Raw genomic sequence first — 23540 nt, 5'->3', positions numbered from 1 at the left:
TGCGGCTGTCGGTCGACTGTATTCGGGGAAAAAATTATCGGCTAATCTAATACGCTGGACATTAAAATTACAAGAATTTAATTTAATTATAAAACACATGCCTGGAAAATAAAATTTAGTTGCCGATGTCCTTTCAAGAATAAAAATCGATGAGGAGGGGAATACAGTTAAGTGTGCTTTGCTCATTTTAAAAGTTATTGAATCCCGTGAATACATAGTGGAGGAATTAAGAAAGGATATAAGGTATTTCTCTCTCTTTCCTAGCGTGCCTTCGTGGTGTAGTGGGTAGCACGCTGGGCCGGTATTCCAGAGGTCCGTGATTCGATTCCCGCCGAAGGCGTTTGCTAATTTTTCAATCTCGCTTGCTTCCAAAAAAAATCCTAATGTCTCTACAGTGGCGCCTGAACTAAATGGGTTGTGGATGATAACTTTCCACACACAGGATTTGGCGATTGGGTCCCCTAAAAACCCCAGTCGCTCTTAAAAAGAGAAGTATATAAGGTATTGCTACTTCTCTCTTAGTGTGCCTTCGTGGTGTAGTGAGTCTGCTCGTTGGGCCGGTATTCCAGAGGTCCGTGGTTCGATTCCCGGCGAAGGCGTTTGCAAATTTTTCATCTTACCTGCTTCCAAAAAAATCCTAATGTCTTTACAAGGATCCAGAATTTAAAGATATTTAAGCATATCTTGAAGACCCCCGAAAAGTTTGAACATATAGATTTAACAGCTATTCGCAACAGGGCGGAGCATTACGAAATAATCGACAAACTGTTATTCTGTACAAAAGTAACAAACGATAATCAGGAATACTGGCCAGTGATCCCAGCGAGTCTACGTTTAAATATTTTAGAAGAATTGCATGATCTGCAGAATTAAAAGAATTGCTGTTCATTTCGGAATTCGTACAGAGTGTACGCGAAGCTGTTTATTTTCCGCAGTTACAAAGAGTAGTTACGGCGTATGTTAAGTCTTGACATTTGTGCCAATTAATAAATGATGTTAATTACAGCCCGGCCGGGTATTAAAAAACATAAAGGTCACTTTCCCAAAAGAAATGATTGGCATAGATTTTCTCGGACCCTACCCAACAACAAAAGTAAATAAAAATATATATTTGTTAACAATTGTTGACCATTTTTCAAAATGGGTAGAAATAGTCCCTCTCAAACGAGCTTCAGCTATAAAATAGTCTAAGGTTCGTTTTTAAATAAATATATTTTAAAATACGGGGCCCCACTAAAAGTAATATAAGATAATGGAAAACAATTTGTTAGCAGTATATTTACAATTTTTTTACACAGGAATTGGCATACACCATCTAAAAATGGTACCGTACCATATAGACCGCAATCGAATTTTTCGGAACTCATAAATAAAAATATTGTAAAAATTATCAGGGGATACGTTAAGAATTAACATGACCGCTGGGACAGCTATGTCAATTAGTTAGGCTTTGCCTTGAGAGCAGCAAAGCACGTTACTACATAGAAGACCCCCTGCGAAGTTATTTTTATGAAGAAAAATCATAACGCTTTGAATAAGCTGTTCTTTGTACAGCAAAGACAAGAAGAATTCAAGTTAAAAGACATTCAGAGAATTCACTTATCGATGAAGCAGTTAAGAATTCTGATGTTACAAGGCAGAAACAGAAGATGTATTATGATAGAAATAGAAGGGAAATGGAATATAACTGGGGCAGAAAAATACTCAAGGTGAAACACTCATTATCATGCGCACCCGAAAACAGGGTTGCGAAGTTCGAACCCAGGTTTGAAGGCCCGTACATAGTTGAGAGAATACGGGAAGCCACTTTTTATTTAAAGGCCGAAAATGGCCAACAACTGGTTGCAAATATTGATCAAATAAAGCCTTACTACAGCCTTAATGATTTTCAAATTTTGCAGAATTTATTACAGAATCCTGGAAGGTAGGAAAGAATTCCGCCAGCTCAAAAGCCCAGCTGGAGTCCCCCAATACAAAAAAGGAAACAGACGGATCAATCACTGGCCAAGCGGATCCAACCGGGAAACGGTCCAGGCGCACAGAAACGGAGGAAAGTAACGCCGACAGACCAACGAGCCAGAACCGAGAATTCAACAAAAACACCAGTCCCGCCGGCCAAAAGAGTGAGGCCTGCTGAACAGCAATTTCAACGACGGGAGAAATCAACAAGACGCAAACTACGCTTTCCTTACCTAAACCTCTTTCATTTCTACGATTGCAACTGGAGAACAAATTATTGAATTAATAAATTTTTTTAACTGAATCTCATCGGTAATAAACATTCAATCTGTAGTCAGTGTATTTTTAGCACGCAATAGAACTATCACATATAGTGATGCTTTAAGAAATATTTCCGAGAAACGAATTTCTCACACCATTAAATTTAAAGTCATGTTTGCGATGAATTGCGCGTACGTAGAGGTAATACATTACGAGGCTGAGGATAACGCTTCGCCAGCAGCTTATCCCGCTTAGGAGAGAAAGCAAATAATAAACTAGTTCTTAAGATATCTTTGCGCAGTGAACCAATCACATTTACCGAAAGGAGAGTTTCCTGGGAATATTTTTTTTTTTCACTAGCAGTTGACGGAAGTTAGCAGTTTGCGTACTGTTCGTATTATGCTAAAGTTATGACAATATAAGATATCTTCCTAATCGTAGTTTTGAAGCTTTAAAATTTAGATAACTATTTACAACATTTAGAGATCAGAAATTTAGACATGATCCGCATATAGGGCAAGATTTTAATATCATATTCATTACGATTGCTAATATTGTAGCTATCATATCCAACAACGCCATGAAAAAAAACGAATGGGAAGAACAAGTGCAACTCTTGCTGAGAAAAAAAAGGTGCAACTAAATACCTTCAGCTTTAGCGATGGCATACAATTTCTGTCCAAAACTATTCCATTTCAGTTCATCATTCCTCAGATACGATCTCCGAGAATTTTGTCCCTCTCTAACTTGATCACTTACCTCACGAAAAGGGGACGAATTTTCTGTCTGTCTACTTCACACAAAAAGCTAAGTTAGATTAGATTATTTGTATAAATTAAAGAATAAGAGTTTTATTACGTAGCAGAGGGGTGTTTTCATAGAGAACTTTCTAAAGTAAACTGGTTCATATTAACGTTACGCAGGAGGAAATGCACGAAAATCAACCATCTAGTCTGTCCTTTCGCCTCAGATCGAAATCATGTGGAACCCCCAGCCTTTATTAACACTGGGTCACTGGTGGGGCTCCACGCAGCCGAGAAAAATTAAAATATTCATTAAAACGGAATGATCTGACCTCTATATCAGTATATTAACTACCTACCCTAACGATTATAAAAACTCGTAATTATGCAAATCATGAAGATTACCGAAAAGAAACCAATCTCTATATTACTCCATTTGCTAAACGATATATGCAATGTTTGCCCATGTTACTCATCTGTTGAATACAGAGTATGCTATAGGTAGCTTTACATGAATTTAAGGGAGATATATAAAAGTCTCTTTGCAACTGTCGGCTATCAGAAGGCATTTGTAAGTTAAAAAAGACCTATTTTGAATTTAGATGGTATTTCCTTTTCACCAGTGCTCTGCTGTATAACCTGTACACTAATTCGATATTCTTTGCTTGACAAAGAAAGTCCTCCACAGAGGGACCTCCCTCTCAGGCAGAGAGCCCTCGTGTGTTTTGAAATATTCACAGAACCTCAAAATTTCGATGTATGTTGCAATCTACGTTTTACATTATAGATGGGAGAAACCACGAAAACGATTTATACAGATAACCATTCTCCTGACATCGAACCCAATTAGAACATTCGATATACATTGCTTATAGAAACTCGGGATACACCTGTCAGGAAAAATTGCAAATATTAATACGCGTTAAACAGAAAGATTGAATTTCAAGGGTATCAGCTCTTTGACAATGTGCTGGCGCCTAACATGTAAAAATGAAATAAATAAACATAATCTTAAGCAAGTAATGAATTATTTGGGAAAGAAAGAGTGAAAAATAGTCATGGGCCGACCCATAAAGAAATTCTTTAAAAATAAAAATATTTGCATGCCTATGACAAAAAGACTAGATGGCGCTGAAAGAGATAAGAGATAAAAGGTAAGTATTTGGAAACTGCCTTATCTAGATTTGCCACTAGAAGCGAATGCGTTATTACAAAACGAAAGCAATGAAGGGCGTGTAATTTTAATACACACAGGTGGAGAGTTATTTTATTCTGAGAAGGAGAAATCCTTACATGAATTCAACTGCATACCATCAAACAGAACATATTTAAAAATGGAAGGAAGCGAGCCATCAGGTATGTTTCATTTTAGATACTTCTGAGTCGTTACCAGAAAGTGAAATGATTAGGAAATTGCATTTATAGAAGGTAGATAATTTCGTACGCTAATTTTGCCAAAGGCTTCCGTTACAGTAGTTGGATTTTGTTTCTAAATTTCAATTAACAGTCGATGTAACGTTTCCTAGTTTTTCTTAGTTCCCGAGTTTAGGAAGTAACGTTTCCTAGTTTTATTCTAAAAACTTAAATCTTTGCCAATAATTTCGAATGTCAATAAAAACCTATTATATTGCAATTAATATTTATATATAATAGACAAACGTGAATGGATTTGAGAAAATAGCCTTCTTTTTGTTCAACAGGTGTAAATAATTCACACAAATATTACTCAGACTTCGTCATGTATTCCTTCTGCTGTAGCATGATGCGTTAGTTATTTTTTCAGCAATGTGAAATTGATATGGTAGAAGCAGAAAATTGTGATGGATGTTACTTTCAAGTAATGAATGCTTCATTTCAATGAATTCTCCATTAGGAACGGGGCAAAATGACTGATGGATTTCGAATCGACGCCGCGCTATCAATACGAACTCAAAAACAAACTGAAATACCTAAAATAACTGAAGGAAATTACTGAAAACTAAAAGTTATATTTAATTTTATGCCATCAAATATCAGACAGTGAGTTTTTTTGTCTTTGAATATAAAACAAAAAATAAAAAATAGGTAAGTATTAAATGGAAAAGTAAAAATATGTGGAATAAAAAAAATATATTCGGAGATCGGACCTACTATTTTGTGTCTTTTCTCTTGACTTCCTCTGCTACAAATGTTTCGCTATTTCAATTATAACGTTTCAACTTTTATGAAGTTGAAACGTTATAATTGAAATAGCGAACCACTTTTATGACTGGCCACTTCTCCCTGCATAAGGGCCTACCAGCGGCCGATCGGTAAAGTCGCCGAACATTAGTAGTTCGGTCCAAAGTTCGAAATAGTCGCGAACGGGCTGGCTGCATAGACGTTCCTGTGGATTTCTCCATCTTTAACGTGCATACTAGCCTATTTTCCTTAGAACGTTCTCCACGAAGGCATCCCTCCTCTTAGGAAGATAGTCCACCAGTGCTCTGCTGTAATCACATAAACGAAACATCCCTTCATAAGATTTTGTACCTGTATATATTCATTTTCCTTAATAAACCTCAATTCGGATTCCAACTATTACATTATTCTTAAAATAACTTGTTAACATTACACTTCGCAATTATTATCAAATCTCTTATTTAAGGAAGAAAACAGGTTTTAAAAGTACAGGTTTAACGTACCTTCACTCGTTTTCATCTGGTATGGCAATTGATTCGCTAGCGGTTGCAAGACCAAAACTAGAGACTGCAACGTCTGTTTCCTTAATAATGTTGTTACTGCTATTGTTAAGATATTTCATTTCCCTAATTTTTATAATAAATATGTAAAAAACGGTAAAAATGTAACATAGAGCAATGTAAGAATTTCAGAAAGCCATTCATACGTCTACAAGCGCATAAATACATATAAATTTACTTGATTCTTCGAAAGAATTTCTGAAATACAACTTATTTCAGAAATTCATAAAGATTTCAATTTCTATCTCGCTGCGCTTACACCACCAATATGTGAAAAAAAGATGGAAAACGCTTTTGCAAAACGGATTCATTGCAAAGACATTAAGTTACTTGCTGTACACATTGCATTCCAATTTGTAAAATATGAGTTGTCAAAAGAGAATCATATAATAGCTAAAAATTAAAAATAATTTACGAAAAAAAAAAAGAATTAGATAATTTAGATTTCTCTCTATAATTATGGAGAAATTAGTGAAAATTATAAATTGTAATCAAATAAATTTATCAAATTTAATAAAATAAATCAAATAAATTTATTCACCATTAAAGAGAAATAAATAAAAAAATAAAAAATAACAGATAATTAAAAATAAAAAGAAAAGAAAGCAAGATAAATAAGAGCAATTCTAAAAGATTTTAGATTTTAACATTTATCCAAAATGCCTATTTCAAAAGTTATTGTTTATGAGTAGAGATTAACAATACACATGGTCTAGGTCCAACAGCAAAACATTTTATAGAATATTAAATGGATATAGGTTTAGACTAAAATGGGAACATTATATTACTTCTCTATACACAAAAAGTGAAATATATGTAATGACAGTCTATAAAAATATTTTATTTAATTTATATTTTTAAAATTTTCTATTTAATGTTTAATATATGCATATTGGTTTTTTGTTAATTTTACTTAAATATTTATGTTTTAATATATGTATATTTTTTTTATTAATTGTATTTAAATATTTAATGTTTGCGGGTTAGATATGTCCTAAATTAAATGCATTTTGGTTTAAATCTATCAGATTAAAAGGTAAGAAATATTGTATTTTTTAAGCACTGTATCTATTGCATTTAAAAAGCTTAGTCTGTTCACCAATAAAGAAAGAGGAGACTCTACGTGAAATATCTTACTTTTTGGGGCCCACCAGCGGCCGAGCGGTAAAATCGCTAAACACTGGTAGTTCGGTCCGAGGTTCGAATCCCGCGAACGGGCTGGCTGCATGGGCGTTTTCGTGGTTTTCCCCATGTGTAACGTGTATACGAGCCAGTTTCCCTTAGAAAGTCCTCCACGAAAGGCATCCCTCCCCTTAGGCAGATAGCCCTAGTGTGCTTTGCCGTATTCTCAATACACACACAGTTTATCTTACTTTTTGCCGAATGACAGCAGGCTTCAATGAAAAGTGAAACAGCGCATAATCACTCCACATTTTCAAAAACTAATATATTTAGCACTTTTGGGCTAAAAATATATACAAATTAAAATAAATTAATTGTAATAAGAGGAATTAAACATTAAATTAATGCGTCCTAAAACGAACTGAAATAAAAGTTGCATTAATTTTATACAATTCTTGCTATTAAATTTGTCTTAAATATACTGTAACATTTACGTTTGGTATTAACTATGTCGTAATTTTCGTTCCTTAATTTCCTTTACAAACTATTTTACTATTTTAGGAGACAAGAAGTTTAATGAGGTTGATGACATTAGGACTTCAGTGTCTCGCCTTTTACAGAAAACATTGCTTACAGACGTAGAATTCCGTGCAGTTGTCGGAACATCAGCCAAAGTTTTTCCTGCGCACAAACTCATCCTTGCCTGCAGAAGTCCTATTCTAGCTGACAGATTCTACAAGGAGAAGGATACTTCTGTAATTTTTGAATCTGATGTCGGACCTTTAGGCATCGAGCAAATGATTAGGTAAAATTAATTCAATTTTCTTTTCAGAAACTTTCGTGCAAATTATTTACAAGTAATTTTACAACATATAATAAAAGTTTAATTTTAGAACTAGACAAACCTAAACCTTGTTTAGAATTAGCTTAAAAGAAATGCTCATCCAGTTTTTTTTTTCGTGCATCTGATATTTTAATGATTATAACGATTAACAGGATATTTTAACTTGGCGATGAGTTAGGTTACTAAAATATTAGTTGAATTATTAGCTATAGCTTCATAATTAAATAATTAATCGGAATCCGTGTCAATGGTTTTGATAAAATGTGGTGAAAGAGAAAATTAGAGCATGTGTAGCATATGTGATTGAAACAGTTGGGAAAAATTTACATTGCCTTCCAAACGCTCAGCAAGTATTGCCAATTGGAAATTTTGCAAAGCCTAGTTGAATTTGTGTTGCTGAAACTTGCTGCGGATCTAGATGGTTGTGCGCAAATACCGTATATTACAGCCAGTCACGATTGTAGATCTAAACGTATGCTAATTAGGCAATCGTTGAAGATGTTATCATCCTGAAGGGTTCAGAAGAAGGTCCATTAAAATGCTACTCGAATAGGTTATAATTTTTTGAGAGTAAATTGTGATAATGTAATTATTCCTATGGTTAACAAAAGACATGCAGAGCTGATGTGAAAAATGTGCAACGCCCTCGTCGGGACTCGAACCTGAATCTGTAAATGCGCGTCCAGTGTGCTTCGCATTACACCACGAAGGCATGCTGAAAGGAGAGAGAAAATACTTTATAGAGGAATGGGAGAAAGAGAGCGCTCTCTTGCTGTTGAGGCATTGAAGTAGAACAACCAATCAATGATAACACTGATTTCTTCGGAATTCATTATTTAGCTATTTCTCGACTCCGGAAAGAATTTCAAACAAGTTGTCTGGAGACCTGTACGCGATCGAGCAAGAATTACCGCTACTTATCAAAATCGCATGGTTGTTCCAAGCGAATTCAATGAGCCACCTCCACTCTTGATGCATCTTTGATCCCAGCATCTCCTGATAAGAAAATATCTGTTAATACCGTGAGACTCTAAGCCAAAGTAGAAAGTGTTTGTGTTTAACTATCCAATTCGAAAACGATAAGACTAAAGAGGTACCATCAAAGTCTCAATCGCATTTTCCAGTCTGGCGCGATGTCCTTTACACGGGCAAGTTCAGAATCAGATCTATAAGAGTGTGAGGGTTTAGAGATACTGATGTACGAGATTCAGACACAGAACATCATCGAATATCACGCGTTCATAAATTGCAGCATTATAGTATGAAAGGTAATTTTAATGGGATATCGCATTCAGCTGACCAACTCTAATGACGATTCTGTGATGGGCTGCGCGATATCGAGATGAAGCCCTAAGACAATCTGTGAGACTCTACGCTGCAGCAGTCGTTCTGATTTTTCTTACATACATTATAATGTCCGTTCCCATTGATGTAACATCGTTAACGGCTACTTGGAGAGTGAGGGCATTTTTGGTATGGAGTGTCTCCCGTATTCCCCGACATTAATCCCATTGAAAATCTTTGAGATGCCTTTTCCATCCAGCCTCAGACAGCCTTGATGGAGGATTGTGTATTGCTATTATTGTGTATTGACAGTGAGACTTAGTTAATCTCACTGAAACTACTATCTCACTGAAAACACGGGCAATCGCAGTAAAGTTTGCTTGGGTCGCATAGGATATTAACATCAATTTGACTATTTTAGTATAAAACGTAAATTTATGGACCCAAATCTGACGTCACCATATAATTTATGAAATATGTTTTTTTGTTGGCAGAAATGCTTATTTTCCTTTATTCTTAAACTCATTTGACATTTTCATGTGCAATTTTGCGTGAATCAGAACTTTGATTTTCCATTTTTGTTGATTTTCTTTCAAGTGCTAAACCTTTGAAAATCAGTGTATAATTCGACGAATCTCCTGTGCACAGTGATATGTAAGTCATGCAAAAATACATGACGCTACAGAGAATTTGAAAAATTGCCTTATTTTCAGATTTAGTTACAATAACAATTATCAAACGACACATGTGCAATGTGTGAAGTAATTTCAACCTTTTTTTTTTTTTTGTTAAAATTTAACAACGTTTCAATTAACCAATTTCAAAACTTATACAATTGTTGGTTAAATCGAAGAAAGAGTAATCATCTGCAAACAGATTAGTAGTAATTTGCCACGAATGGTATTGAGTTTCCAGCAATTCATTAAAAGCTGCGAGAAATCTAATAACATTAATTAGCCTGCTCATGAATTTTAAACTGAAATTCATAATATAATGAGAATTCATCAAACTATGTACAAGCAATTATATAGACAGTGTACGAAACAAATAAGACAGTTCTACACTGGTGTGTAAAAATTAAGGACCAAGTCGAAAAATTAGCATATCAGCTGAACGAAGAGGCAGAGCGGACAGAAAGACCAATCGGGAGATTAAGTAAGGCGATGTACGGTAGCACATGCGCAGATATGCAGGTAGACGTAATGGGGGAGTGTCTGAGTAGTATAAAGCATGTTGTCGGTGTAAGATCAGTATTTCTGGCAAAGAGACTGCACGCCGTATAGCAGTTAAAATCACACCGAGTTGCTGCCTCAGCGAGAAATGGCGAATAATCAATCTGTTAGACGACATGTGGATGCTTTTACCCGAGGTCGAATCATTGAGAAGTTGGAGGAAAGCCGCAGTGTGACAAGTGTGGCTGCAGAGTTCGGAATTGCTCACAGCATCGTTTCACGACTTTGGAGACATTTTCAAACTACAGGAACAGCTATCCGGGGGGTTAGTAGTGGTCGTCCACGAGGAACCACACCCGCAGATGACCGGTATATTGCCTTACAGGCCAGAAGAAACAGGCGGCAGACAGCGGGAGAAATCGCTAGACACACGACACAGGCGACTGGACGACCGATATCGCGTTTTACCGTGGCCAGAAGACTGCACGGTGGTGGTCTGTTTGCACGATGCCCTGTACGGTGTGAACCTCTAACGCCTGCCCATCGGAGAAGGCGTTCTCTGTGGTGCCGGGAACACCGGAATTGGAGAGACAATGAATGGGGACGAGTACTCTTTACAGATGAGAGCAGATTCAGTCTGAGTAGCGATTCTCATCGCATACTCATCTGGAGAGAGCGGGGAAGCCGCAATCCTCCCTCGAACATCATTGAAAGGGACAGGTATGGGGGTGGCGGTGTTCTCGTTTGGGGAGGCATCATGCTTGGTAGTCGTACAGACCTTCACATCTTCGACGCAGGTTCAGTCAACGGGACCCGTTATTGTAACGAGATTCTTCTTCCATATGTGCGTCTTTTTAGAGGCGCTATGGGTCCGCAGTTTCTTTTCATGGACGACAATGCACCATGTCATCGCACAGTAGCTGCCGAACAGCTCTTAGAGAGTGAGAATATTGAACGTATGGATTGGCCGGCACGATCTCCGGATCTCAATCCCATCGAGCATGTATGGGATTTTCTAGGCAGACGTTTGGCAGCTCGTGCCTTACCACCAGTTACGATTCCGGAGCTTCGATTAGCGCTGCAAGACGAATGGGCAGCAAAGCCTCAACAACTCATTGACACCCTCATTCTCAGCATGGACAGACGCTGTGAAACCTGCCTAGCAGTCAGGGGAGATCATATCCCTATTAAAGACCGGATGTTTCTTGCTGAACACCCATCACAGGGATGTTTCGGCCTTCAGTCGCATTTCGCTCCATGCTACTTTTTCAATAAAGCTTCTTTTTATTCCTCTGATTTCTCTTTTAGTAAGTGTTGCTTACATTACTCATGTCCTTACGTATTGGGGATCTTACGGTATTAAATGTGTTGATTTGGAAAGCTTTTGTACAAAGTTATATTGAAAAAACCGTCTCGTCCTTAATTTTTGCACACCAGTGTATATCTGTCGTTCTGATTGGCCAACGGACAAGATTTAACACGCGTTTTTCATGTCTCGAAAGCGCGAATAAATCTTAGGATATATAGTAGATTTATATATAGCAAATATTTTCAACATAGGTTTATGGACACAAAATCGGACATTTTCTAACATGACATAACAATTTTAATCCATATTCCGAATCCACGTGTCAAATTATGCCAAAATGAGAAGTTTTGTAAGAATCCCATGAGTATATATTTAAAAATCAAGTCTGAAAATTTTAGCCTCTCAATGCTAATAGCATTGCCTACATATTTATTAACATGTCTTTTCTTTACACTTACATGAGTCCTTCTTTCACAATTCTAAATTCAATTCGATCCAAATGAAATCCGCAGCTTTTTCTCTGATTTGATTTTAAATTTGCGTTTTTCAACAATTTTTTATAAATTTTTGAAAAAAAACTGAATTTCCTATACATTTTTTTCCATTACCTTAACATATTTCTAACCATTATCTTAATGTATGTATAAACATACCTGCAAAAATTTACAGCTTTTCATTCAAAATTCCCAAATATAGAAGTAAATTTATTTATTGGCGTGTTTTGAAGTTTGCCATACTTGTTATAAAACGATAATAACACCAAATGTGTTTTATGCCCTTTGTTGAAATTATTTTAAAGAATTAACGGTGAACCTTTTTCCCGGTCTTGCACAATGAGCGGGAAAGGAAAATAGGTTACCATAAAATTATGAACTTCGCCAAGAGGCGAAATATTATTCTTGGCGCAAACTAAAGTCTGCAAATATACATTTTTTAATTTCTCTTTAGGTTTCTCATCAAATTTTGCAAAACTTCATATTTAGGCATTATTTGAGTCGTAGAATTGGAATATGGAAAATAATAGATCTGCCCTTTCAGAAAAAATTCCGATTTTGTGTCAGAATAACTACGTTAAAACAATGTTATACGTAAATGTAATATACATCTGAAATTGCGCTTTCGCGACATTAGAAATACAAACTGAATTTTCATCAATTGGCCCAGTAAAAGGAGAGATACAGAATTGTCCTGTTTTTTTACAGTGTACCTCTTAATGTTCATCTTCTGAATGAAGTTTGAGTCATAAATACAATTACCGTATTTGCCGGCGTATACGACGCACTTTTTTCCATTGAAAATAGGTCTGAAAAACGGGGCGAGTCTTATACGTCGATAATTTTTTTTTTATTTGCGAATGTGGGGATATTACAGTTACGTAGAGTTCAGTAAATAAGCATGTGCTGTCATCGAAGATCACAGCTGAGTTCGTTTAAACTTTGCAGTTTTTGTGAACGTCTTTTAAGTGTGTGAAATTTCTACCGTACACTTTTCTTTAATTTATTGGTAAGTTATGGCTCAAAACCAACGTCGACAGTGCTGTAACACAGAATACAAGCTACGCATGATTGCGTATGCTAAAGAAAATGGTAACAGGGTACAGGGGACAATTTGTGGTATGAGGACTCAGATGCTGATTTAGAAGATATTTCAAGTGACTCTTCATTTAGCTTTGGAGATTAGTATCTGGGTTTTGATGAAGAAGATTAAAAGGTGTTTTTTTCCAGATATATTGGGTGTTTTCAGAAAGTATTACTTTGTATTTGTATTATTTTATATTTAAAATACTGCAAATTCATTATAATGGTCAGTAAAAATGTTTTTATCCTTTAAAATGTGTATACAAAAGCGGTGAGTCTTATACGCCGACAAATACGGTAATTAGTGAAACATGTTCTAAAGCCACGTATAAATGCTCCACTTCCGTTATAAATGTTTCCTTAAATTTTGTATAAACATTTAATCATATTTTAAAAATACTATTCATATTTTTTACAGATATATTTATTTGGATGACATTGACAGTTATTCTGCATTTGCTCTCAAACAAGGGCTTGAAGCCTCATTGAAATACAGTATAAAATCCCTAGAAAACCTTTGCATCTCTTGCCTCATGAACGTGGAGATCACTGGAGATAATGTATACGAAGTACTTGACGCGGCTGACAGAGTAAAACACTACGGAATTCGTCAGAGATGCCTAAATATTCTTATGAATGATACTGAAACGGTGTTGAATTCTTCCGCTCTAAGACATGCAAGTTTGAATACTCTGGTTCATATATTTGAGTTGCCAGAATTAAATATTGAAAGTGAAGTTCGGCTGCTCGAAGCTGCCATCGCGTGGTTACAGCACAACCGAAACAGTTCATCAAGGGCTAAACTGTTGTCATGCATAGACATAATGTCTTTAGATGTCGATGAATTGTTAGCGCTTATAGAAAAGTTTCCAAATTTTTTTACCGATAGCGAAATTCTCAGCATTCTTTCAAATATTCGACATTTCGAATCGCGAGATTTGCCTGCATTTTGCGTAACTCATAAAACCAAAAGGAAGTTTTTGAAAGCTAAATGTAAACCTAACGTGATTTCTAACCTGGGAGTTAGTAACAGTGCGACGCAGACATCGGATTTTATAATGTTGGATAAAAGTACGGGAATTTCTCCCGATGAGGCGTATTTCTTTCCAGTCCAGAAAACTGCATCTGTGCAAACCTCGTTACATGCAACGCTAGAAAAAAGCACGGAAACTTCTGAAGAGGAGATTTATAAGTTTCACTCAACGGAATCTCTGACTACAGGAACGCAAACTACAGTAGTATCAACATTAGATGGATATTCGCAAATTTCTAAATCTGAAGCTTTTTTGTTTAATAGAGAACAAACAGTAGACAAAGAAGTTCAAACCACATCTACTGCTACATCGAACCGAAGCATTCAAACTCCTGATCTTGTCCTGAGATTAAATCAAAACACACAGACACGTAAAAATGATTACGACATATTTATGTCCAGTAACACATACGACACAGAAGTGCAACGGACATTGGTTACGGCAAAGCAGGAAAGCAGTCCAGCTCTTGATGTCGGTATCTATAATTTTTATAGAACCGGCAATGAGAACAAGCCTACTTCATGGCCATCATTATCAGAGAAAAGACACGCTAATACCAAACCGAAAGCTCCTAGAAATGTTCGGGATGAAAGAATACGAATTAATTTTGAAGATCAATCAAGAGATGTACTTCTTTCCTCGAAACAAAATTCAAGGAAGATTAATGATATGGTATCACCTTCCAGTAAAGAGGACATCTCGGATAAATCGGTATGTTTGCTTATTTTATTTCTACTTCATATTTTATGTTTATTTTATTCTATGTAGGTGCAATGGTAAGCAATCCGTATCCATTTCTACACACGCCAATATTTATTTCAAACGTAAACTCCCTAGCCTTTAAAATTCGTATATTTAAACTAACATTTAGCATGACATATAACATGTCCCCAGTAACCGAAACTCGCACTTTTACATAGTAGTTAATAATTTTTAATTAAGACTAGCAACAATGCAAGGATGTGATCATTATAGGCCTGAGCATTCACCAATCCATAGTGAAAGACTCGAACGGTTCTGCGTCCACCCAAAGAGATACCAATCTAAACAGAGACACTGCTTCCTCGCTATGCATCTCTTTCACATATGTTAAATAACGGGTTCCGGGTTCTATCAAAATTAGATAACGACTACTATCACTTTAGAGGATGAACCTTAACTCATTCGTATAGAGAATAGTTGATCACAAATTGATCATCCGGTTCAGTGGACATATTGGCGTGCCCAATTCAAACATTCCGTTCTATGATGTGACGCGAGCGACATGTAAATTTCTGGTCGCCTCACGTGCAAACCTCCTTTATGAAGTCTTCTGCGGACGGTTGTCGTTGATACCAACCTTCTGGTGGCTTCAGCAAGTGTGGATCTGAAATGTGCCGGAGTTCCGGTTCTGTTCCTTTGTGACCATAACAACAAATATCGGTCATCGGCGCACGTTGTAGCCATTGGCCGTCCTCGGCTGTACCTCCTCCATACCAAATCTGTGGTTCAAAATTATTGCCAAAGTCACTGATCCACAGAAAGACTCGCATTTAGCCATCAGGCCACTTCTGTCTGACATTGCATTGCCTCTAGTCTACTAAAAACTCTCCACCACAGTTCTTCGGGAAAATAATGCCTGGAGGTCATTATTACAAATTGGCTACTCCACATTTCTTATCTCATCACCACAAATTTCTCTGAAATCTTACAGGGAAATTTGCAGGCTTTTGAAAACATACAATTTTACAGTTCTCGAAGATAACGTATTCCGATCGCAGCGCGACGAATTTGCTTATTCTAATTTTACTCAGCAACACTTATTTAACAAAATATTCAAATTTTATACGGATTGGCTTATTTTTGAAAGAATTAGACATTTTTGTGACTTTTTCTTAATTTTAAGAAACCAGTGTACTTTCAGTACATTAGAGAGAATCTATGAAGTTTTCTTCAATTTTTTTCTAATCTTTTTTACACCATTTACAATTCTAATACAATAATTTTGTTTTTAATATACTCTTCAACAAACATTTATTTATTTCTTAACTAGTCATCTGAATTCATCTCAGTTAATAGAATTAAAATTGACCTCATTGGAGAACCTACCAACAAAGAGGATCTGAGTAAGTTATTCTATTTTTGTTTCACTTTAATATGATTTTTGCCATATTTTTAAATGTAAGGAACTGTTTAACAAAATTTGTTTCTAATGAGGTATTGCCATGTGTAACGAATGCAGATGCCATCTTTCGGTATGGAATTTTTCTTCCATAACCTTTTTGTTTCAGTTTAGAATCGCTTGAATTGAAAGCCCTTGGAGAGTTTTCAATTCAAGTAATTGTAAAGTCAAACACGTACTATTCGGCAAGTGCCTGAGAGAAGAAGGAATGGATGAACTATTTGACTATGGCAAATCACACTAATGCTACAGGAAACGATGTTACACGAAGGACGTTCTCAGAGAAACTAATCCCTATTGAAACACATGAATGTATATTATGAAACTTAATGCTACTGGTTTAAATAAATACAAGGACTTCAAAATCTGAGCGAACTTCTACCGCACTGCAATTTTAGCCACTCGACTACTGCTCACTCGAGATATAAAAGAAATGTGAAAGAATAGAAGGGAACTCATAAATAGTTGCATTGATTTCACAATTTTAACAATTTTGTTATAATATAATGTTTAAAAAACTTTACTCTTTGTATCCAAAACTGTGAATGTAGGCAAGTATATCTCAGAAAAATTATTCTAGTCTCAACCGCGAGTCAAAACTACAAAACGGTTTCTGTTCGTCATTTTAAGATTGGTTCTAGTCATTTAGTGTTTCTCTTTCTTCCGATAACACTGAGTTTCCAAACAACATACAATTTTCTATTTACTTCGAGTGATTTTATGTACTAGGCTATTCCGCCGCCGCCTGTCTCAAAAGATTATTTTAGAAAAGAAAAATGTTTTTAATGAATCCAATTAGTCTAATTATATTGGGTCAAGCTAGATTCGAATGATTTTAACAATAAGCCAAATTTATGGCGTTTTTTATGACACTAATTTTATGTCATTCCAGTCCAACGATTTTAGACTTTAAACGAAATAGAAATTCCAGAAGACTGTAAAGAATACTGCATCTCATTATACAAATAATTTAATAAGACACGTAGTTTGAATTATCCTCCGAAAATGCTTCGGAATATCATTCACAGACTCTTGCAGAACATTTAAATTTTTGATATTGTCATGATAGCAAGAAAACAGCGAGGAGCGTCTTAGCGAGAACAGAAATAGAAGCAAATTGCGCAGTTATTTCAGTATGGAAGTTAATTAGGAAAAAAGGTTCCCATTTAAATTTCGAATTAACTATGCCATCATCGTAAAGGTCATATGATATGAATTATTCTAGAAACGACGCAGTGTAGGAAAACGTTATATCTATCTTTAGAATAGAGAGGAGAAATGTATAAATTAAAATGAGGAATTAAAGGGATATCGCTAATTTAAATTATAATTTTGGTATACATTATTGAGTATCTCATATATACATATTAAAATTAGTTAAAAGAAATTTATGAGAAAAAATAAGGCTAAAACTTGAACTGAAGCTTCAGAGTAAGCAATAATATTTATTTAAGTTATAACTTTGGGTGGCCGTATGATTACGGCAAAGCCGCGAGGGCTATCTGCCTAAGGGGAGGGATGACTTCGTGGAGAACTTTCTAAGAGAAACTGGTTCGTATACGCGTTACACATGGGGAAAACCATGGAATCCAGCCAGCCCGTTCGCGGGATTCGAACCTCGGACCGAACTATCAGTGTTCAGCGACTTTACCGCTCGGCCGCTGGTGGGCCAAGTTATAACTTTGATTTGCGTATTTTTACTTTATACATATCTATACATGACAAAATGAAAAGAAAAAATTGTATTAAATTTTACTTATACAATCCTATGTTTTTAATAATTTACAGTAGTATTCCTTTTAAATTTCAGAAATCAAATTTACCGTATATGACGGAACAGAGATTCAAGAATTAATTACTTACTACACGCTTTTGAAAGAATCGAGTACGTTTTTTGCTCAGCTCTTCGATGATGGGCATTATTCACTGAAGCTGTTACGTCTAAAGCTTGATGATCTGAGTTTCAAAGGATTATCCTATATGATAAGGTAAGAAGACGCGATTAAAAAAAGCATTCTTCTCAAATTATAGATAGGAGGGTGTGTGTATGTGTGTGTGTGTGGCTGTGTGAAAAACCCGTATTTGCAAAGCAGAAAATGCAGCCATCAAAGAAAACGGATATCCTACAGGTCACTAGACACCCAATCCCCATTGTACGAGAAATATTTTTGAACCAGGATTGGTAACAATATTTGCCTTCGAACGCAGAGTTGCTGTCATTTCTGACGCGCTTCAATTTGCACCCGGATGTTCTAATTTTACTAAAATTAGGATTTCCTAAGATATCCCAAAGATTTTAGCATATGCGTCACGACGAATAGGATGACTACATGGGTGTTTCTTATTTTTTACTTTGCTTTTTGAGGTTTTTTTAAATTTGTTTATCCCGTTGTCTTCAGTTTGGAACTTTACTGCCACTCTTCTCTTTCCGTTTTCCCGCCAGATTTTTAATTATTTCGTGGTTATATAAGCCAAGGTTTGAGATTTTTAAGTCAAGTGCGTATTCTGTCTCTCTAAGACCTCGTTACTAGGTTTGCTATCCTATACAAGATTTCCTGTCTTAGGCGTTACATTACTTCTTGCTGATAGTTAAATTCACGCCGTTGAAGTCCGAGCCAACTTCGCAATTAAATTCCTCTCTGTAGCGTTTGACTATTAGATATTTAAATTTAGCTTTACATTTGAATGTCTACTTTGAGTGTCTTGGTATAAAGGCTGGCAGGTTTTGTAAGCACCAGGTGTGTGCCTTCTGTAAATCAATTTTAGTTTAAAATAAAATGTCCTTTGCAGGCTTCGTAAATTTCTGTTGTACACTGGCCAAAAGAAAAAAAAAAAGATGGGACAGTTCCATATCTCTCGTTCTACTGGGCCGATTGACGAAATTCAAGTTGCGTTTTTCATGTCTCAAAAGCGCAACTTAGGCTATATATTAGATCTATATATAGCATTATTCTTATATAGGTATTTTGACACAAAATCGGACATTTTCTTAAAAGACATGCCATTTTTTTGCGGTGGTTTAATTCTATATGCAAACTAAAAATATCGCACATGTTACCAATTCTTATAGGCAGTCGCCCCATTAGCGTGTGCACCATCGTCACTTCAGTTTAAAACACACAGAATAAAATATTCAGTGCTATGTTTAGGTAATATACTACAGGTATAGGAAGATATACTTTTTTACCTTTTATGAAATATTGCATGGTATTCAAATAGCAAAGAAAACTATTAGTTCAATGGATTTTAAAATCTGTATTCCATTTATAGGTTTCTCGAACAACGAAGAATAACTATAAGACAACTTGGAGACTTTCATGAAATCTGGAAAGTTGCCTGCAGATTTGGAATGCAAGAACTCCAGAAATACTGCGAAAACCGTTTGGAAAACGTACCCATTACTCCAGATACCGTCAGTGAACTAATGTTTACAACCTCAAACATGGGACTATCATATCTTCATATGAAATGTAAAAAAATTGGAAATGCACTGAAAAGCGAAGCAAATCTCTTAAAACGCTTAGGTTAAGTGGGAAAAAAAAATAAAAATAAAAAATTAAAAAAAAAAAAAAAAAAAACGATATCATCGTGAGGTACTTCTAAATTAAACCACTGAAGGGCTGTTTGAAAAATTTCCAAATTTTTCCCTCACCGTTCCAAGAACAGTGTATAAACGTTAATAGAAGTTTACTACGAAGATTGAACTAAATGGTGTAATCCTTTACAGAAAACTTTCACACTTTATGATTATGCTAAATACCTAAGTTCTTATTTCAGACAGGATAACATTTTTAATAATACCTCATTATCGGAATTAAAAAAAAAGCTTGGAGGAATCTTTTCAGATTAAACATATTCAAATGCAATTTACTTAGTGAAATACCGTTTCAAATCTGTTGTTAAAACCAGGTCGTCATGCTTGAATTTCCTTTTATAATAAATAGAGATTGTAAACTCTTTTCACTCAGACTGAGAAGAATATCGAAAATGGGAAATATTGGAAAACGAGACAGACAACACAGTTAGGTTTCGCTATTTCGTTTAATGTCGTTACGTAAAAACCTTAAAAAACCAAAGCCTTCACTAACTTGTAAACTTGAAATAATAAAAACGTCCAAAATTCCTTTCGAAATTCGCAGAAATGTCCTCCCTTCCACGTCCATTAAGGCACAAAGAGGTGTGAAGATTTCTAATGACATCCTTTCTGTTTCCTAACAAAGAATCTTCCATTAGCCTTTTAGGACAATCTGTCTGCAACAAACTGATAAAATACATTTGTCGAAACTGCACCTGCTACCGTATGCCTTACGGGAGAGGGACGGAAACAGCATCGCAATTAGCGCCATTTCGGCGGATGTGGTCGTTTGAATGAAAGGATGTCTCTCGCATTTTGGCTTTCAAAAGTTTAGAAGTTGGAATTAAAGCTGTAACTCAAAATGCCGAATATGATGGGATGCGCAATTTTCATGCACTACAGGTGTGCATAGGTAATCTTCATGAATATAAAAACAAAAATTTATATGCTGCTATTGCTTAAATGTAGATTTTAATGTTGAGTCTGTTGATATGTCAATTAGTTGCTCCTTTTCCTTCACTGGCAAGCCTTCTGCTCTATCGTAGTATTCGAATGGAAATTTTACAAAATACTGCTTAATTTTATTTCCTTAAATGAAGTATTGTAATCGCGAAAATTTTCGGGCATCATATTTCAACGAAAATATGCATTTTGTACACTATCGAATGCAAATTAACTGTCTTTTTGCTTGACATCTGTATGTAAGGGCAAAATAAAGGCCTCTTTTTCCCGAGACGGATTGCAAAAAGGATTTAAAATAATTTCAGAACAAATTTTTTTCCTGACGTCTGTACGCACTTAGGTATGTATACATCTCGCATAACTGAAAAAAAAAAAAAAAAAAAAGAGAGTAGCCACAGTACTTTGAAATTTTGTATACAGGACTGCTATATGTGCACCTCCCTTTTTGGTTGCAATCGGCAGCACAAAAAGTATATAAATAAATATAAATATGTACCGACTCTATTACTCGGCTCCGTGAGCTCAGTTTTTTTTTCATTCTTAAATGACTATTTTTCTTATCTGCCGGTTAAAGTTTGCCTTTAGTTAATCTGCATGCAATAGGTGTACAATTATCAACAATTTAAAAGTTGTTCAATTGCAGCTAAGCCTAATTTTTTTACCATAGCAGCCATATTTGTCTTCATTTGAAACTTAGCAGAATAGTGAATCAAGTCAGTGTCTGCACCTTCAGTGTCTTTTCGCCGAGTGGGACCAAACGAAAACTTTCAGTTTTTTGCACCGAAAAATATCCCTCCTGCCCACTGGCTGAACTGATTGCGTTTGCGTAGAATGTCCAATTTCTATTGCAATTTTTTTTTTAAATTCTTTTAACTGTATTTGGTGTTTTATACTTTTCTATATTTTTCAGTTTTCAATAAAGATATTTGTGATTTTATGTATTTTTGCCTTTCACGAAGTGAGAACTTAAAATTAATTGAATGAGAAATATATCTCTAGTGAATTTCGAGGAAATGAGTTTAAATGAAATGCAGTAAAAATGCGTATAATTTAATATTCCTTACAAGGAAGTCATGTGGTGTACACATCAGAATTTTTCCTTCAAGGAAATATTCTCTTATAGTTTTCTTCAATAGAAAAAGGTGCTCCTTTGTGTAATTTTTAATATCGTCTTCCAAATTTAATTCATTTTCTTTAGAAACCGCTTTTTTTTTTCTTTTGGCAAAGCATTGCAAGTCATTCTGTTTGTCATATTACTACTACATGCTAAAAACTGATCTATAACTGAATGTATTTTTATGTATTTTATTTCTTAAACACTAGAGAACTATTGTGAACGCTTTATAATTTTCTTCTTGAATTTTTATTTTGATTTATGGAATCTAAAGTTTGATCCACGGAAGTTTTTTGGAACACAGTTTGAAGACCACTTGTCTGAATGACATTAACGTTCCTTGTTTATGGAAAGAAAACCATTGGTGTTTCATAATTTCAAAATTTTACTTCGGCCCACTATGGAGATTAGATAGAATGTTAATTAGATAGTAGTCATTCGAGACTGGAAGTATGATGCCAAATTATCAGATCTATTATTGTATTATCTTATTATTATATATGTGTCAGATCTTATTATTATATATGTATTGTTATGAGCCCGTACGGGACCCATTGTTAACCCGAATCCATTAGGGGATTCCCCGTACAGACTTGAATGCACAAGTGCGATAAAAGGTAATTGAAATTTGTTCTTATAAAAAGAAATATAATGCAGCGCTGGAATATTTCTCAGAAATATTTGTACAAGTGTTCACAATATTACGCACTAATTATCAGTAGTTACACTTTAAACTGCAAAAAACGTTAAATAAAGCGCAAAGCACGCACAGAAAACTAACCCGACCAATAATAACAACAGCAGCTAATTAAACAACTGAGCCAATGCCAATGATTAAGTATTTCGGAGTGCCTATGGTTCTAAACCATGTACCTCGACATCATAAAAATATCCAAGCAGCGAGCAGAAATAGTAAATTACATAGTTAGTTAGTTTGATTTAAGCTAGAGGGAGCCACATTAACACGAGAGAGTTTAGTTATGAAAAAAAATCATTAAGACAAAAGTTTTGATTTTTTTTTTTTTTTTTTTTTTTTGGTTTTTTACAACTTTTTTTGTATTTTTAATTTTTATTTCGAGGGGAGCATTTTATATTTTTATGGCATAGATAAACACAAAAGCAAAAAGCGGAGAGGAAAGAATTTAGAAATTAAGAGGCTCATTGGCATATGGCGTTAAATCAGAATGTAGTAACGTTTGTGAAAACGCGAGGAAATATACAAGGCAGAAATTTATTCTACGGGCATGATGTGATTTTTAAAGGAACAGATTAATAACAGTGCGAAGAAGGCCACTTTTCAGTTGAACTTGAGTAGCAGTTAGCAATTTGTCATAATTAGTGAGGAAGAGCAAATTTAGAAGATAGAGATGTCCGTCCTTAACGGCGCGGGCGATGGAAGTGAAGAGGCGAGATCGTATCTACGGCTTTTAGCAGGAAGATAGATGCCGTACTCTCGGCCCATGAAGGCTTTTGGCCGTTTTTGTGAACTTGGAATACCAGGATCGTCGACAGGAAGCTTTGGAAGTACTTCGTTATCAAACTGTTCAAGTTTGAGGAACAAATTTTGATTACTTTTTTTAAATAAGATCATCAATTGGTTTAATGTTAAGGACCGAGTGAATCACATCAGTACGGACGTACCAGGCTGCACTAAGGACTAACCGTAAGGTTTTACTTTGAAGGGCATGTAATTTTTTTATGTG

The 23540-nt window shown here is 35.4% G+C and overlaps 2 protein-coding genes across 3 annotated transcripts in view; one reads left to right on the top strand and one right to left on the bottom strand.

Annotated features, from left to right (window-relative positions):
- Dgk (diacyl glycerol kinase 1) overlaps positions 1-23540 on the bottom strand; it is a 911622-nt gene that overhangs the window by 589151 nt on the left and 298931 nt on the right. The window lies entirely within an intron of this gene.
- LOC118198506 (uncharacterized) lies at positions 4154-21660 on the top strand. The gene is made up of 6 exons (XM_035370196.2): positions 4154-4319; positions 7367-7610; positions 13410-14736; positions 16058-16130; positions 17997-18174; positions 19457-21660. Exons 1-6 carry the CDS (start codon positions 4298-4300, stop codon positions 19713-19715), a joined length of 2103 nt encoding a protein of 700 aa, XP_035226087.1. The 5' UTR covers positions 4154-4297; the 3' UTR covers positions 19716-21660.

The sequence above is a fragment of the Stegodyphus dumicola genome, chromosome 3 (assembly GCF_044657685.1).
Source record: "Stegodyphus dumicola isolate Sdum_Otavi_A_Nest chromosome 3, ASM4465768v1".
In the NCBI taxonomy this organism is placed as follows: domain Eukaryota; kingdom Metazoa; phylum Arthropoda; class Arachnida; order Araneae; family Eresidae; genus Stegodyphus; species Stegodyphus dumicola.
The sequence above is the reverse complement of the archived record's forward strand: the minus strand, read 5'-3'. Positions and strand labels throughout refer to the sequence as shown.

Bases quoted from the DNA above. Each gene is read 5' to 3' on its own strand.
- LOC118198506 (XM_035370196.2), top strand. From the start codon at position 4,298: ATGGAAGGAAGCGAGCCATCAG. The intron at 4,320-7,366 runs GTATGTTTCATT...TTACTATTTTAG, and splicing joins GGAAGGAAGCGAGCCATCAG to GAGACAAGAAGTTTAATGAG. The intron at 7,611-13,409 runs GTAAAATTAATT...TATTTTTTACAG, and splicing joins GGCATCGAGCAAATGATTAG to ATATATTTATTTGGATGACA.